The sequence below is a fragment of the Helianthus annuus genome, chromosome 2 (genome assembly GCF_002127325.2).
Source record: "Helianthus annuus cultivar XRQ/B chromosome 2, HanXRQr2.0-SUNRISE, whole genome shotgun sequence".
Lineage (NCBI taxonomy): Eukaryota > Viridiplantae > Streptophyta > Magnoliopsida > Asterales > Asteraceae > Helianthus > Helianthus annuus.
In genome coordinates, this window is record NC_035434.2 from 165972838 (window position 1) to 165988335 (window position 15498).

The window sequence follows — 15498 nt, forward strand, 5'->3', positions numbered from 1 at the left end:
TAACTCCATGATCATCTAGAGGCCTTTCATTTTCTATCATCAAACTCATGTAATACATGGTTCTATATGTAACAATACATGTACAAAAAATCTAGCTTTGAACAATGTTTACATGGTGATATATATAACATACATATAGGAAAAAACATAAACATTTGATTATTTTAAGTAAATATGTCACATTTACAAATTATAATACTTCAAACTCAACCATATCAGCAAATAAATTGCAAAACAGGCGATTCAAGAAAACTCAAACCAACCCTAAAATTAAAAATCAACATCACACATGGTCCTTTGGAAGCCCTTTGAGGAAGAAGAAAAATGAACCATAAGGGGTGCACATGACACTTTCATGTGGTCATACTGTCTTGATTTCCACATTCCCAGCTTGAACCTTATTCTAGTCTTCAATTTCACACGCAACTCGACTCGACCTAACGTCCTCTCCACTTTTAGATCTCGTGCAATCCGATCCGGCAATGCCACATCATGTGATGCAAGATTCAGCTTAAAACGGGTCGTGTTTATTTTGGACTGGTAAAAGGCGTCGATAGTCCCTCTGCTAATAGTTTCATCATCGTACAAGACAATAATATCAACTTTATCATAGTAAATAGAAACTTTCTTGTTAGGGTTGTACGCGCTAAGGGTTAAGTTGTAGGTCGCGTTTAGGTGATTGGCATTGGATAAATAGTAGTTGTGGATAACGACATCATCAATGGAGTAGACTATCTTTTTGGGCTTGATGGTTAGCCAAATTATCAGGACGGTTAGACCAACGAAGATTATGAGTGCAAGCAAGACTATTACGATGAGTCTCACGAGCTTGAAGCGTGTCGGCCTTACCAGATTTTGGGTTGGGTTATTAGGAGTAGCCATTTTTAATGGATCTTTACAACTTGTTGAAGTTGGTTGGAATTATATGTCAAATGCCCAAGTGCTAATTCTTTTTTATTTCAATCCATTCCTTCCTTTTTCTTGTATCATGTTGTAATATACACACACACATGATACTTAACTTGGAAAATGGAGAGAGAGAAAAGGCGTATAAATGATGCTTAACTTGAAATGAAGAGAGAATGAATATGTGGAACTCACAAGTGATTCTTTTATTCATGTTTAGAACTTCATCTTTTGTGAATCCTTTCCATTCGATCCTTATTTCCAAAAGGCCAGTTTTATATATACGCTTTTGAAATAGTTATATGTTAGGTTATATATTACACAAATTTGAGGATAAAAAATTATATAACTTAATAATATATACACAAATTTATATAACTAATATGTGGGTAATGGAAGTAGCAAACCATGGAACTTTATATTTGGTCGTAACTTCATTTTAATGATTGTAAATGATCAGTACAATTTCATTAAAAAAAATCACTTAGATATTATGGTTTTATATATGAGAAAAAATACACTACTTATAAAAAAGTTACAATAATATGTGGAATTTATGTATAACATAAATATAAGCAAAATCAAACCACAATAAATTCAAGAGTAAATTACAAAAATCATCCTTTATGTATGTCACTTATTGCAAACTGTGTCCTTCATATTCAATAATTAAAGAAAACGTACTCAATATTTGCAAACCCTTGCAAGTTATGTCTTTTAGCCCTAACTCAGTTAATTTTTTGTGGTTAAATCAGATAAAGTGTGTTCGTGTGTCTATTAACGTGGTTTTAGTATTGGCTTTGTTCTTGTTAAGAGCCTTAGTTTGTAAAGCAAAGACGATGCTCTCATACTTAGCAAGATGCTCTTTGGAGAAAAACTAATACATTGTATGATAAAAGATGTGTGTGTTGTTAACATAACATGCTTAGGGGTTAAGACGAAGATCATGGGATAACATTGTTAGTTGCTTCGGTAGTCATTGATTATTGTTGAGATTAACATCTATTTTTTGCAACTGTTTCATGGAAAAATGTCTCTAAAAAAGCCAACCCACTATTTGTAGGACATTGTTCCTTGCTTCACATTCAAAAATTTTTATACGAAAACTACGTATATATAACATTGTTAGTTGTTTCAGTGCCCCCCCCCCCCCGCCCCACTTATCATGTGCCCCTGCCGAATACTCTAACTAGTTATCCTAACGTTTGTTATGTAACTAGTTGGTGCCTCGCCCGCGTTGTGGGGTGTTGGCTAATTAAAAAAACAGTACTATAGTTTTATTAGAAAGGAAAACTAAAATGATGACAAGATCGTAATTTTTAGCGGGGGTAAAATCGTAAATTTTAGCTAGGGAAAAACCATAATTTAATTTTGAACTGGGGGAAGAAACGTAATTTTGAATTGAGGGTGAAAGCGTAATTTTGAACCGAGTAGAAAATCGTAATTTTTAGCTGGGGTAGAAGCATAATTTTAGTTTGAACTGGGGGCAAAAACGTAATGTTAACTGGGAGCAAAAACGTAATTTTAATGTGGGTGTAAAATAATAAACTGGTGTAAAAGCGTAATTTTGAGATAGGGGAAAAACATATTTTTATTTTGAGCTGGGGCGAAAACGTAATTTTGGCGGAGGGTAAAAACGTAATATTTGAACCGAGGGCAGATTCGTAAATTTTAGCTGGGGGCAAAAACGTAATTTTAAAGTGGGTGTAAAATAATAAACTGGTGTAAAAGCGTAATTTTGTGATAGGAGAAAAACATATTTTTATTTTGAGCTGAGGCGAAAACGTAATTTTGGCGGAGGGTAAAATCGTAATATTTGAACCGAGGGCAAATTTGTAAATTTTAGCTGGGTGCAACAGGGTAATTACTTTTTGAACTTGGAGCGAAAACGTAATTTTAAACTGGAGGCAAAAACGTAAATTTAAAGTGGATAAAAAATAATAAACTTGTTGGTCAAATGGTATATTGCTGGTCGCCCATTTTGACCAATAGCAGGGAAACACTATTCCCTGCCATGGTAAATGTAGATGTTGGAAATGTAGATGTAGGAAATATGGGTTTTTAAGTCCCTTTACTCTATTCTTTTTTAACATGACGTTACTTAGGGGTATTAATTATGTCGGATTGATATATTGTCAAATTCGTGTTAATGGTTTGAGGGGTTCAGACTGACGTCTGAAACCGAACATGACATATATTTATTTGTGTTAAACTAGGCTATCACCTGGGAATATCCCGGGATAGGAAAATTTAGTTTTCAATAATAAAAGGTACATAAACAACATTTTGAAACTCGTTAGTATCTTGTTTCCCTTCCCACAGTAATTTATTTGTTCCGTTTCATCAGTATCCTAACTTTGTCTCCATGTGTATTCATAGTTTTCCTGTAAAACTTATTACCTTTTAATTCTTAATGAGATCTCAGTATAAAAATGTTTCGTAAACCCATACAAAATGTTATACTGTTTGTTTTTAAATTATTTTATGCTTTTACTTGAATTTTCAACTAAATAAAATTCATAAACATATTATAAACAAGGTGTTTTAGGAAATTATGTGTATTTTGTTTTCTTTTTTCTTTTATTAAGACTCATCGATTAATGTCAAACTTAGTACTCTGATAATTGTGATGAAATCCTTACACGACAAATGATAAGTTGATTAAGTTAAAAGGAAAAAAATGTATTCATTCTCAATCTGCATCAACGAAGCACAACTTACACTTGATATTCATCTAAAAAGAATAATAGACTACCATGAAGGCCTGAATTGGTATATATGATTATCTAACCTAAGATAAGATTATAGGTCCACCTTGAGACATAACTTCTCTTCTTCATGTTGACTATCTTGGTTGTAAACCGTTTCATTTCAGCCTAAAATATATGTGATCTGGTCAAAAAACAGTAGACCAAATAAAGAAGTTTTGGATGTTTATTAAAAGATAATAACTAACCTTAAAAGGCCCGTTAAAAGTCCGAAGCTCAATTCCATGTATAAAGTGTAACCATAGTAGAAACCCACTATTTTTGAAAGAAAATATTAAGCACCGGGAACTTACTGGGCAAAAAAAATTAATTTATATAAATCTAAAACAAAATAATCCAATCCATGAAGCAAAGAAGTTAAAAAAATTCACACAATAAGGAAAACATGGGGATAAATTTTAAAAGTACAAAGGCTTGATCATACAAAAACAAAGCCCGTGGACTTATGTCTAAAACTACACAAGTCTATATGGGTTTTTCAAGTTTGACTCTATGAAGTCAACAACCAACTTTCATAGTTACATTAAACCAACTTTTGCACACACAAAAAGATCACCTCATATTATAGTTTGATTTTCCAAAGTCAAAAATACCAACTAATGATGAATAATAGTGTTAATCATATTGGGATGCTTATACAACCAGTTTGCCAAACAACGGGTATTAAGCATTTAAATTCCAAAATAGTAGCACATTAAGGTATTAAGCATGTGAATATGAAGGTTGTAAAAGATATTTTCAGATAAAATTATTCTAACAGAACAAGATGCCAATTTCATTACTCAAAAAATCATTAGCCAATAGCTAGAAGGCCGGTACATACATCATAGAACTTGTTCAAATCACCTAATACATTCACACCCATATTACACCAATATTCTATATTAATGCTTTCCATTTTTGTTGTATGCTTTAAGCATAAGAAAGTACTCTCCTTGATGTCTTAGACCACTTTTCGCATAAGAGAGTGAGCCCCCTTGAAGATCTACCCGTTTTTATTTAACCAAATTTTTATAGTGTAGCCATGACAGTGCCCATCGCTTTCCTCTATTTTTTTCAGCTGCATATTCCTGACTTGTAGCAAAATTTCTTTAACCGATGATCAGTTTTGTAGGTTATTCATGTTCAGCCACACCCCGATCATCCACCAAATAGCTTTTGTTGTAAGACATGACACCAGGATGAGGTCCATCGTATCCTCCATATACCCGCAGCATGTTCTAGCTTATCTAAATATTAAAAAAAGGTAAAAACAGTTAGAAACATGTACATATAAGAGGTGGCAAATTGGTCTAAACTCTGTGACCTCATATTATTACACTATCCCAATTCACAGTAAATCCATAACTAACACATCAAAAATATTACACTATCCCAATTCACAGTAAATCCATAACTAACGCATCAAAAATAAACTAAAAAACAACGATCAACTATAAATCTTAGCAACTTAGGGCAAAACAGACCAAACCGAACCGTAACTGAACCGAACTATACCTTATGCAAACAAATCAGAAGATCACAAATCATCGTAAAAGTGATATCCGATTCTTCAACAAGAACCGTTTGTCGATACTTAATCCACCTACACACACAACCAATCGCATTACAAAATCATCAAAATCAGACCAAATTCGAAAAAAATAAACTCAAATCAATAACATACCCAGTGAAATCACTACACATGAACACCTGATTGCCACCATGATGCCAAACAAACTGTGTATGAACCTTAATTTAACACTGTAAATGTGTGTAAGACAGAAGAAACTGATCAAGTGAGTGTACACAAGACATGTTTGAAAAGAAGACAGTGAAATTGGAGAAAATCTTTTCTTTGTCTTGAAATAGAAACCTGAGCAATTGAGATTTAAAACATTTTAATAGGATATCTAGTTAAAAAGAAAGTACTTTAGCTATGAAAATTTCCACTACTTAATATCCCATTTATTCCGCTACTTGACATATAATAGAATTTTTTGGATCATATCTATTGTAAATTTTGGTGCCAAAAAATAGAGAATTTAGCTTGATCAAAGGGGCTTTCAAACTTTGCCTCATAGACCGAAAGTGAGCATAGGCCTAGGACTGTACAACACTCTAATTCTTTAATTTAAGGATAGTTAGTAGCCTAATTGGTAAAAAATAGTCAAAAATAACCTTCATGAACGAAGATCATCCCCACATAGATTGGTAAAAAACTAATTATTGACAGCTGTAACACCCCGTGTTTTCAGAATGTCAAAGTCAAAGTCAAAGTCAAAGTCCAAGTCAACTTTGACTTCTTTGACTGTTAATGTTTCTCTTTACTTTTTGTATTATGTGGAGTAAGTGTTGTCTGAATGAAATGATCGAATGTTTAATCAATACGACCGATTTACGACTGTGAATAGTAGGAAGTAACAATGCGATAAAGTTAATCAATCAATAATCAAGCTAATCGATTCATCAATCAAACTCGGGACTCGAATTATGTGAACTCTGGTATTGTTATACGTGTGTGTGTGCCTTATGTTTTACTTGTGCGTGCTTATTTATATGTTTGGTGTGGTATTCAAGCAAATCAATCAAAAATCGAATCGAAACTCGAAAGACAATCAAACTCAATCGAAACCGACATCGAAACGTGAAATGTAGATGCTTGTATGTAGATATAGTGATTAGGACTGAAAGTAAAATGACTAGGAACTCTATCGTATTCGTATCATCGTCCATCGAAATCGAAACATCGAAAATCGTTGCGAAATACTCAAAGTGGGTCGCGGATCGAACAGGAGGCATCCTGATCGAACAGGCCAGCCGATCGGCTAGCATCTTCCTAGCCGATCGGGCAGCCCATTCGATCGGAGCTCCTGGCCGATCGGATGCCACTTTCCTCTTTTGGAGCCTATAAATAGGGCTGTCATTGTCACACTTTCCATTTTTGGAAAGCTCTGATCGAACCAGCCTTCTTCTTCACCTTTTCTCAAGATTTCTCTCAACTCCGGTAAGTTTTCACTCTAATTCTTGTACGATTTTGATCATTGCATGATTCTACATCTTTCTATCTTTCAAAACTTGATTTTTAACCGTGAAATCACCAAGATCTAAGTGTTCTTGGGTGATGTCATCATGGTGTTCTTGAAGAACACCAAACTTTGGCCTCATTCAACCATGAATAGCTTAGATCTGACAAATTTCCACATAAACAAACTAATATTCTTACAAATCTTAACATTTTTATGAATAATTTCCAACTTTCTTCAACCTTTTACACTCAAAACCTTACAATCGGTAGAAACGGAGCTTGAACCGGCTAACTAGTCATGCTAACGGTTAGGAGGTTCAAGATTCGGGTTCTATGAGCAAGGTTCACCGATTTCGGGTTAAACTTTAAACTGACGCTCCGAACCGTTCACCGGCCGGACTTGGGTGATTCCTGTCCAAGCCGAAGAAGCGAGTAGGAACGAAGGATATCATAGTTCAACTCGTTATCAAACTACCTCGATATGACGACAAGTAATTAAACAGCCAAGAGTTAGACGAAAGGCCGACCAGGTCAGACTTGCTGGCCGAACGGCTAGGCTGTTCGAACAGCCCAGCCGATCGGGCATGCCAGCCGATCGACCGGGCCAGACGATCGACTAGCACATGGTCTCACTTTTCGAATTTTATGAAATATGTTATTGACGAAGTGATGTTCGATCGAATACGCTACTCGATTGGTAAACATTACTCTTCGGATCATGAGATACTATGCTTCAACACTTAATCGTTTTTACAACTCGTTCGTAGTATGGAATGCCAGCCGATCGAACAGTCCGTTCGATCGAGCGACATCCTGTTGAGCATCACTCTAAGGTTCCCAGCCGATCGAACGGACTGTTCGATCGATCGACCTGAAAGGTAAGGACATTTTTGTGTTCTCATGTACTACAACGAAAACTTCAAAAGTTCAAATCCTCAAACACAAACACACCAGAGGAAGAAACAATCCACTCGAATGGCCCAGCCGATCGAGCCTACCGGCCGATCGAACAGGACTGTCCAAACGGACATACCAGCCGACCGAACAGCCCGTTCGATCGAACCTGCCGTTCGATCGACCAGCCCATTCGATCCATTCACACTTGTCTTATTTTCCACGTTACTCATTGTTGTGCTATCGAACTATTCAGGCTAACCCTACTCTCAGCGCTCCCTTCAATCCATAATCAATCACTGTGAGTATACTCGATCCCTTTTTGCTTTTAGCACTTTTGGATGTTACATACGTTGCTTATATCAAAACACAAACGATCACACTACTCAACTACTTAAACGCTAACCAATATGCATGTATCACGTGACTTAATGAATGCTTGTTGATTGTGTTTACACGTGGAATGCTGTCTACCTGCCTTAACGACGTAGTACTATAGTTTGGACTCAACACCCGTTCACACGGGGGTTGTTAAGGACAATTACTTGCATGGATTACGGTGGTAATCATGTATTGCGAACCGTCTCGGACGGTTAACCCGCAGTCATTGGTATCGATAGGTCCATGTCGATAATTAACGTGCTTCGTTTTCCTCTGTGTACGTGCTGGTTATGCGTAAACTATTCGAACTCTATATGCTACTATTAAACTTGTATGCTCACCTTTACATTTTATGTATTGACTTTATTTTAACATATGTGACAGGTAATTAGGATGCTTATTTGCTAGGAAAGCAAGGCTAGAATAAGTTTCTAGAAGCCCCCAACAAATAGTTGTCTGCCAAGAACAAGCATCTGAGGCATAATTGTCTGTAGATCTTGTCCTCTGGCATTACAGCCAGAAAGTCAACAGAATAGGGGTCTAGAAGCAGATAAACAATTGCTGTAATAATATTTGAATCTGAGTTGTCGGAACGGAATTTCTTGTTTGGATGATTATCTGTAATGACATGTTTGTTTATTCGGGATACGGTATGGGACGTATCTTTAACTGGATTATATAAATAGTTGTTATGGAAATTTCTGAACAATCTGTTTCGCTCAGTGCCGCGCCCCGATGATTCCGCCATCGGTTGGGGTGTGACAACAGTATTACCTTTAGAACCACAAATCCTCCGGTTGAATGCCCATAAAGAAAAGCATGGTTTTCCTGGGTGATCGGACTTGATCTTTTCTAGGAAAGACCCTTAATAAATCAGAAAACACATGAAAGGACCAAATGAAAATGTGTATATGCATAAATATCTGTATCTACATTTGTACATATATGTAGACATACATATAATAACTTATAATAGCATATACCTAATACACAGTAAAAAAAGTATAGTGCAGAAGTTAGCTCACAGTATCTGCCACAACATGATCCAGTGAAGGTGCATATTCCTGCAATCCATCACCCTTTCCATAGTCTAAATACATGAAATTAGTAAGATATATAGAATATAATTTCTTTTAAAAATAAAGATTGTAACCTAGTTTTATGGGAATTAATATGGCCAACATTCGTCTTATAATGTTGATCAATTTAACCACAATATACATCCACATCTCCATCATGTTGTAGAGCACCCCATGTTCTCGCCACCGCATACGCAAAACCAAATAAAAAAACTTATAATGAACACATTTTTGTATTAAAAACACACCTTATGAATGAGATGAAACGTGAAAATGTCACCTCTAATCCACTCATTTATAGATTCATAATCACACAATGAACACGTTTTTGTATTAAAAAGTGTGCAAAACTCACATCGCTGCTGAGAGATGCAGCAGCAGACACGCGTTCATCAGGATCGATTGCGAGAAGACTTTCTAATAAAGGAAGAGAAGAAGTTGGAAAATCCTTAAAAGTTTCTTTTGTACATCTCTTATACGGCTGACGTGGCTTAAACAAAGTGGTGTTTGGCAAATGGTACTTCTTCCAATATTCCTCTGATGCACGACATAAACATGCCATTTAAGCTGTGTTAGGGTAGTATATACTGGTTTAGGCCGCTTCCATACCATTTTTAGATTTTCAGACGGGCTTTAGACGTTTCAAGCCAGTTTTAAACCTGTTCATACCGATTTTGTTTTTTTGAAAAATATGGTCAGTATGTGCGCGTGTGAGCCTTTGGGCCTTTGCCTACTGTGACTCTCTGACACTTGCACGATGTTTTATTTTTATCATCGCCTCTTAACTCAGATACCTAACTCTTACAAGTAAGAAACGTTGGCAATAAACTATATGCAATCAGTTCACAAGAGTAGTTAATTTAGTAATTTACCTGAAAATGTTCATGTTCTTTCATTAGGTCACGCTATCACTTTGTACCAACAGATAGATGTACTTGATGCAGAAAGCTTTGTACCTGGTTCGACCACCTGAATAGACCATACTCCCATCAGTTGCTGACATTCCTTTTGCCAACACTACATATTTCTGAAAGTAAGGAATCATGTTCTTTGATGCCAATATATGGATAAAATGAAAGCATGTATCCACATCAGCCTCCTAAGAATATCAACATTACTAACTGTTACAACTACACACATTTTATTACAGATTATTATCTGATTATGACAATTTAATATCACATAACAACTTTTCGAATCCACATCAAATACACCCCAAACCCAAGTGTTCAAGAATCACGAAATACAACGGGTAACTTCTAAGTCTGTTAACCATGCGTTTGCAGGTTCAAAACCCAACATTTCCACTGAAAAAAAAAACATGATTTCGTATAAACAACACCACATACCTGTGTAACCTCTGTATCTTTGTTCCATACAATCTCCTTTAGTATGTTTCAAGGAGTATTCCCTTCATTCTGTAACCGAAACTCCAACAGACAAATTTCATGCAAATGAACCCGTTGACGACCGTCTTCTATCCAAATACCCTGAGTTGCAACTATCTAGTCTTTCAAAACCCCAATTTTCCAATATTTATCCACTGTAGCACTGGTTGCAACAGCAATCAAAGCCCCATCCTTTGTTCAAGACTACAATATAATCAACTAAAAAAATTAATCATCTTTAGATAAAAACCTTAGTCATCTTAAAATTTATAAACTATCCAAATCAACAGCAATCAAAGCCCCATCATAGTTTATTGACATCTTTTGAATGCTTTTTACAACCGAGCTACCTAAAAACGACTTTTGCAATAACTACTCATTGTCCTCCACAAGTCATTACTAAAAAAGTGGTCTACTAAATTTTACTTCATGGAATATTCATATACCTGATGCCCCAATATCGTAATGAGGATCTGCAGTGATTATATGCTAGCCATCTATTGTGAATCTTATATTTTGCTAAGCAAAATCAAAATGTCCACTTGGATTTCCTTCATAAATTAAGTGTGCACAATTTGGACATATGAAGTTCGGATTTTAGGAGAACCAACACTTACCACGTTCACCTTGTCAAAGTACTTGGGCCCATTCTACACACATAAATTTTGTTAGTCTAAAAAACAAAGGTTTATATGTGATAGTAGCCTACGTATTTTCACTAAAAAGGTTGTATCCAGCCCTGCAACTTTGTTTTTGAGTCAGTGACTGATTTCGGCATCAATGATTTTCAGGTTGATTTTTGATACATCCTTATATAAGTTAAAAAAATTTGCATATATTCTCCTATTTTATTCAAAGAAATCGACTGTTATTAAGTAACTGGTTTATTTTATTTACCCCATAAAGAGAAAATACAAAAAAATATGTTAGTTTGAAAACATAGATAAGAAACCCTTAAAATATTAATTTCATACCTCCATTTCTTTAAAACCAATGCATATACCTAACACGAGCCAAACTTGATGTTTTGTCACCTAAAAGATGTGTGGGTTCCTTTTTTTTTCTTTAAAAAAAAAAAAAAGATGTGTGGGTTCTATGCTAGTAGTACATCCATCGGTACAAGAAGCATATTCATCTGATTTCGAGACACATATACAAGAAAAATTTGCAGCTAAATACTTAGAATCGATCTGCTTTCCAACAAAAAGGGTTGCATCCTCTTCATGCCAACAACCTGTGATAAAGTGTGAAGAAAAGAACATTACTTCTTTTGTACAATATCTCTAACTAAGATCTTTATGATACAATTTCTTATGAACCGATGGCGATTATGATAGAAGGAATAAGAAACACCAGACTGAACCATGATAAATATCATTTATGTCGAGTCAACATTCTAGGGTTGGTGTTTCGTGTGTTCTCCACTTACTGATTGAGTATCCTTCTTGCAATCGTTTATTGCAGAGCTTACACCTGTTAATCCATGATAAAGTCAATTAGGGCAAATCGACTAACAAACATGATAAAATTAAATTACCTGATGAAATCGAAGAAAAATTCTTGTAAAAATATTAGAAATAACAAAATAAACCTTACCTAATCAGAGTAAAGATGAGGTTGCGATAATCATCTTCTATTTCCTTGGTAGGTTAGTGTCAGAGGTATGTTGATCCAGCCAATCAGTAGTCTTTTTCTTGTAACCATTTAGAGGCAGACGAATCTGCAAATGATTTAGTTAATTAACTGAACAAATGGAGTTGTTGCATATACTAACAATAATCATATATAAAATGACTAAAAAGTATTAATCAAGAAAGACACATTCAAGTTCCTATATGTGGATAAGGATTGGTAGAATCAACGACAAAAGAGGGTAACCAACATTGCAACATTTACCGATTATTTATTTACTATGCATCTAACTACTCACTATTTTTAGGCCATAAACCACCATTAAAGTTAAAAATATAAATTATATAAGGTGACTCTTTCAAGTAAACTGGTTTCCAGGTGCCAAGTATGAAAAGGTCAACTCATCATAGTTACTGCACATCAACATTTTCATTAGATTATTGTGTATGGTTACCTTAAATCAAAGTATAAATATTGTTAGTTTAATCAGAACTTGAAGAAGTTTGATGGTTTTCTTTTGAGGAAAAAAAGTGCTTACCTACAACAGACATTGGACCAAAAATGAGTAATCTTTTATGCAATTAGCCCATTATCATAATCCCGGGACACCAATAAATGCTTCTCAAACATATACCATAACAAAAGATATGGCAACTTATGTACTCACTTTTCCTTGACATGGATTCAGTTCATCATCCTTTGTCACCAATACCTAGGCCTGCTCAGTGATCTATTTAAATACAAATGAGAACACATAGTTAACATGCACATTTACTTGCTGATGGGTGATTCATGGGTCGATGCAACCCAGCCCGTTTGAACTCTCATTATTAATTAGTCAAAAAATTCAGTATGCCACCTCTACATATCAACACAAAGTTGGTACTATTTTCTTATCATAAAATTGTTTCGTCTAAAAATTAAGATTTATAATGCCATTGTTCTGTTTTTTTAGTCATACCTGCGTACTGAATGGTGGTTGCTTTTGTCGTAGCTTATAATCCAATCCTTGTAGAAGAACGAAGTCTATCATTGAGAAGACAACATAAAACAATTGAAACTATGAAATAAATAATAAACTACAACAAATGGAAATTAAAACATAATTGATGATAATTTCATTAAATTCAAGTCAATAATAAATCAAAGACCTCTTGAAATACTCTTAACGTAGAAAAATCGTGATTATAAGTAAAAAACTAACAAAGAAACTTAAAGACCAAACAAAAAAAACAGAGAAGAGCATACCGTTTCCTTAAGCGAAATTGGGACGACGACTCCAGATCACTACTAACTTCGCCGGAACCCTAGCTTTCGGCGGAATTTGTTTCTATTTGCATTTTCATCAACAAAACCTAAAAAAAATCTTGACTATATGTAACAAATAACAAATAAAATTAAAAAAACCAAACAAACAAAGAAGAGCATGCCGTTTCCTTAAGCAAAATCAGTGACGACGACTCCAGATCACTACTAACTTCGCCGGAACCCTAGCTTTCGCCGGAATCTGTTTCTCTCGGCATTTTCAGCCATTAAACCTAAAATCTGGAAAAAAAAATGAAGAACCATTTATATCTAAAATCTATGAAATCTTAAAAATCAAAATGAAAACACTCAGATTACATGTAACCAAACGAATCATGGATGAATGATAGAAGAATCATAAGAAATTGAACGAAATCATCGATGAAAGATACAAGAAATCATAGGATAATAAGAATAGATTCAGTGACTTACCAGATGCTAATGAAATCGAAAGAGATGTTGGTAGATTTGCTTGTCGGCGATGAACAAAATTAGGGTTTTGTAAGCTTGAATGAAAGCGTGAATGAGAAGAATGATGTGTTTGAGAGATTTAGGCTAATTAGATAGTTTTTATACCCGGGTCCAAAAAAACGGGTATGGATATACCACACTCGGATCCCGTGTAAAAATAAAAGGTTTCCTACTGTTTCCCGCCAAAAATCACAATTGGTTGCACTAAAACGGGACACGTGTCCCAAACCTTATTCATATATTATATATATATATAGATACATTCTCACTAAGCACTAGATGAACACATGTAAAACCACATAACATGTGTTGGGTTTTGTATATCTATTTTGTAAAAGTTTTAGGCAACATACTCATAAATGTGCAACTATTTTAAGTACCGTAAAAGTTACAATAAATTTATAAAATCACACATATTATGATTATAACTAGTCTTAAGCCCCCGCGTTGCGGGGGCATGGGGTGTAAAATCGTGCCAAGTAACAATCAAACGACGACCAAAGTCGAGAAAAAAAAACTCAAAAAACATGAATTTCTAACACAAAATGACTCACGTAAAGTAAAACGGAGACAAAGTTGAATTTATACCGACACGTATTAGAAAGTCGATAGGGTAGAAACCTGAGATACCAAAATTTATCACCAAACGGCGACCAAATCCAAGAAAAAAAGTAAAACAAAAACTAATAAAAAAACCAAACAAATTTAACTTTTGTGACAAATTATTAAAAATCAAAGTTTTGTTAGTAAAATAAAAATTCTCAAAGGTTTACTATGAAAAGATAAAAAAAATACACAAAGGAAAAAAAAAGTAGTACCATTCATCACCATGTTATGAAATATTAGATCACTAAAACGAACCATAAAAAAACGAAATGCAAAACAACAAAACAATCCTAGATAAAAAGAAAAGAAAAAATAGCATATTTCTCAAAGTTTCAATCTTTAACTCCAAAGCAAGGTAAGGAAAACTACATGGCCAAAACTCTAAACTTTAAAAAACCTAGTGGTCAAACTCTAAACTTTAAAAGATCACTGGCGCAAACATGCTTTGTGTTTTGATATATATAATAATAATAATTACCACATTTGTATATATGTGATATTATGATTATAATTACCACCTTTGTATATACATGGTAGATCAGAATAAACATATAACAAAGATATGCAAATGAAAATAGAAGAATATTTGTTGAACAAACTTATACTTAAAACAACTATTTGATTCAAAATGATCTTATAACATTTTCGTTCACCAACTTCACCAAAGTTCTATCTCTTTTTTTTCCTATTTTTTAAAATTAGATTTGAAGTTATTTAACCCAAAATTCCGATCAGGGACGAGTTAAACATGTTTAGGAGTTTAATATATTATCTATATATACAAGCATAACATGATCCGTTTATCAAATTATGGTGTATTAATAACTTGTGTCAAGAATTGTTGTCCTTAATATTACTACTCTTCAAACATCATCATAGATACAAAGCAAGTAGCCCAACATCGTGCGGTGAAGAAACACTAAGTTAATTCGTAGGTTAACTTGGTTTGTAAACAATATTATGGCCTCCCATTATTATGGCCTTCCACGATGGGTACCAATGAAGAAACACCAAGTTAATCTGTAGGTTAACCTGTGGGTTTAGTCTCGTCCAAATAAAGG

At 34.5% G+C, this 15498-nt stretch overlaps 1 protein-coding gene and 1 long non-coding RNA gene across 5 annotated transcripts; both read right to left on the bottom strand.

Moving 5' to 3' along the window:
- Nucleotides 1-270: 270 nt before the first annotated feature.
- Nucleotides 271-882, bottom strand: LOC110907542 (uncharacterized protein At1g08160). Its single transcript, XM_022152510.2, has one exon. It carries the CDS (start codon nucleotides 880-882, stop codon nucleotides 271-273), a length of 612 nt encoding a protein of 203 aa, XP_022008202.1.
- A 3571-nt stretch (nucleotides 883-4453) lies between these two features.
- On the bottom strand, nucleotides 4454-13921 carry LOC110907547. Of its 4 annotated transcripts, none has more exons than XR_002573961.2 (12): nucleotides 13793-13921; nucleotides 13304-13600; nucleotides 13017-13081; nucleotides 12723-12785; nucleotides 12020-12143; nucleotides 11853-11896; nucleotides 11041-11657; nucleotides 10385-10627; nucleotides 9908-10062; nucleotides 5341-5417; nucleotides 5172-5259; nucleotides 4454-4903 (listed from the first exon to the last, which is right to left on the bottom strand). It is a non-coding gene; the product is annotated as an uncharacterized LOC110907547 (long non-coding RNA). The 4 variants fall into 4 exon arrangements; XR_004884051.1 differs by having other exon boundaries at nucleotides 10870-11657; XR_004884050.1 differs by having other exon boundaries at nucleotides 9908-10004; nucleotides 10385-11657.
- Nucleotides 13922-15498: the final 1577 nt, after the last annotated feature.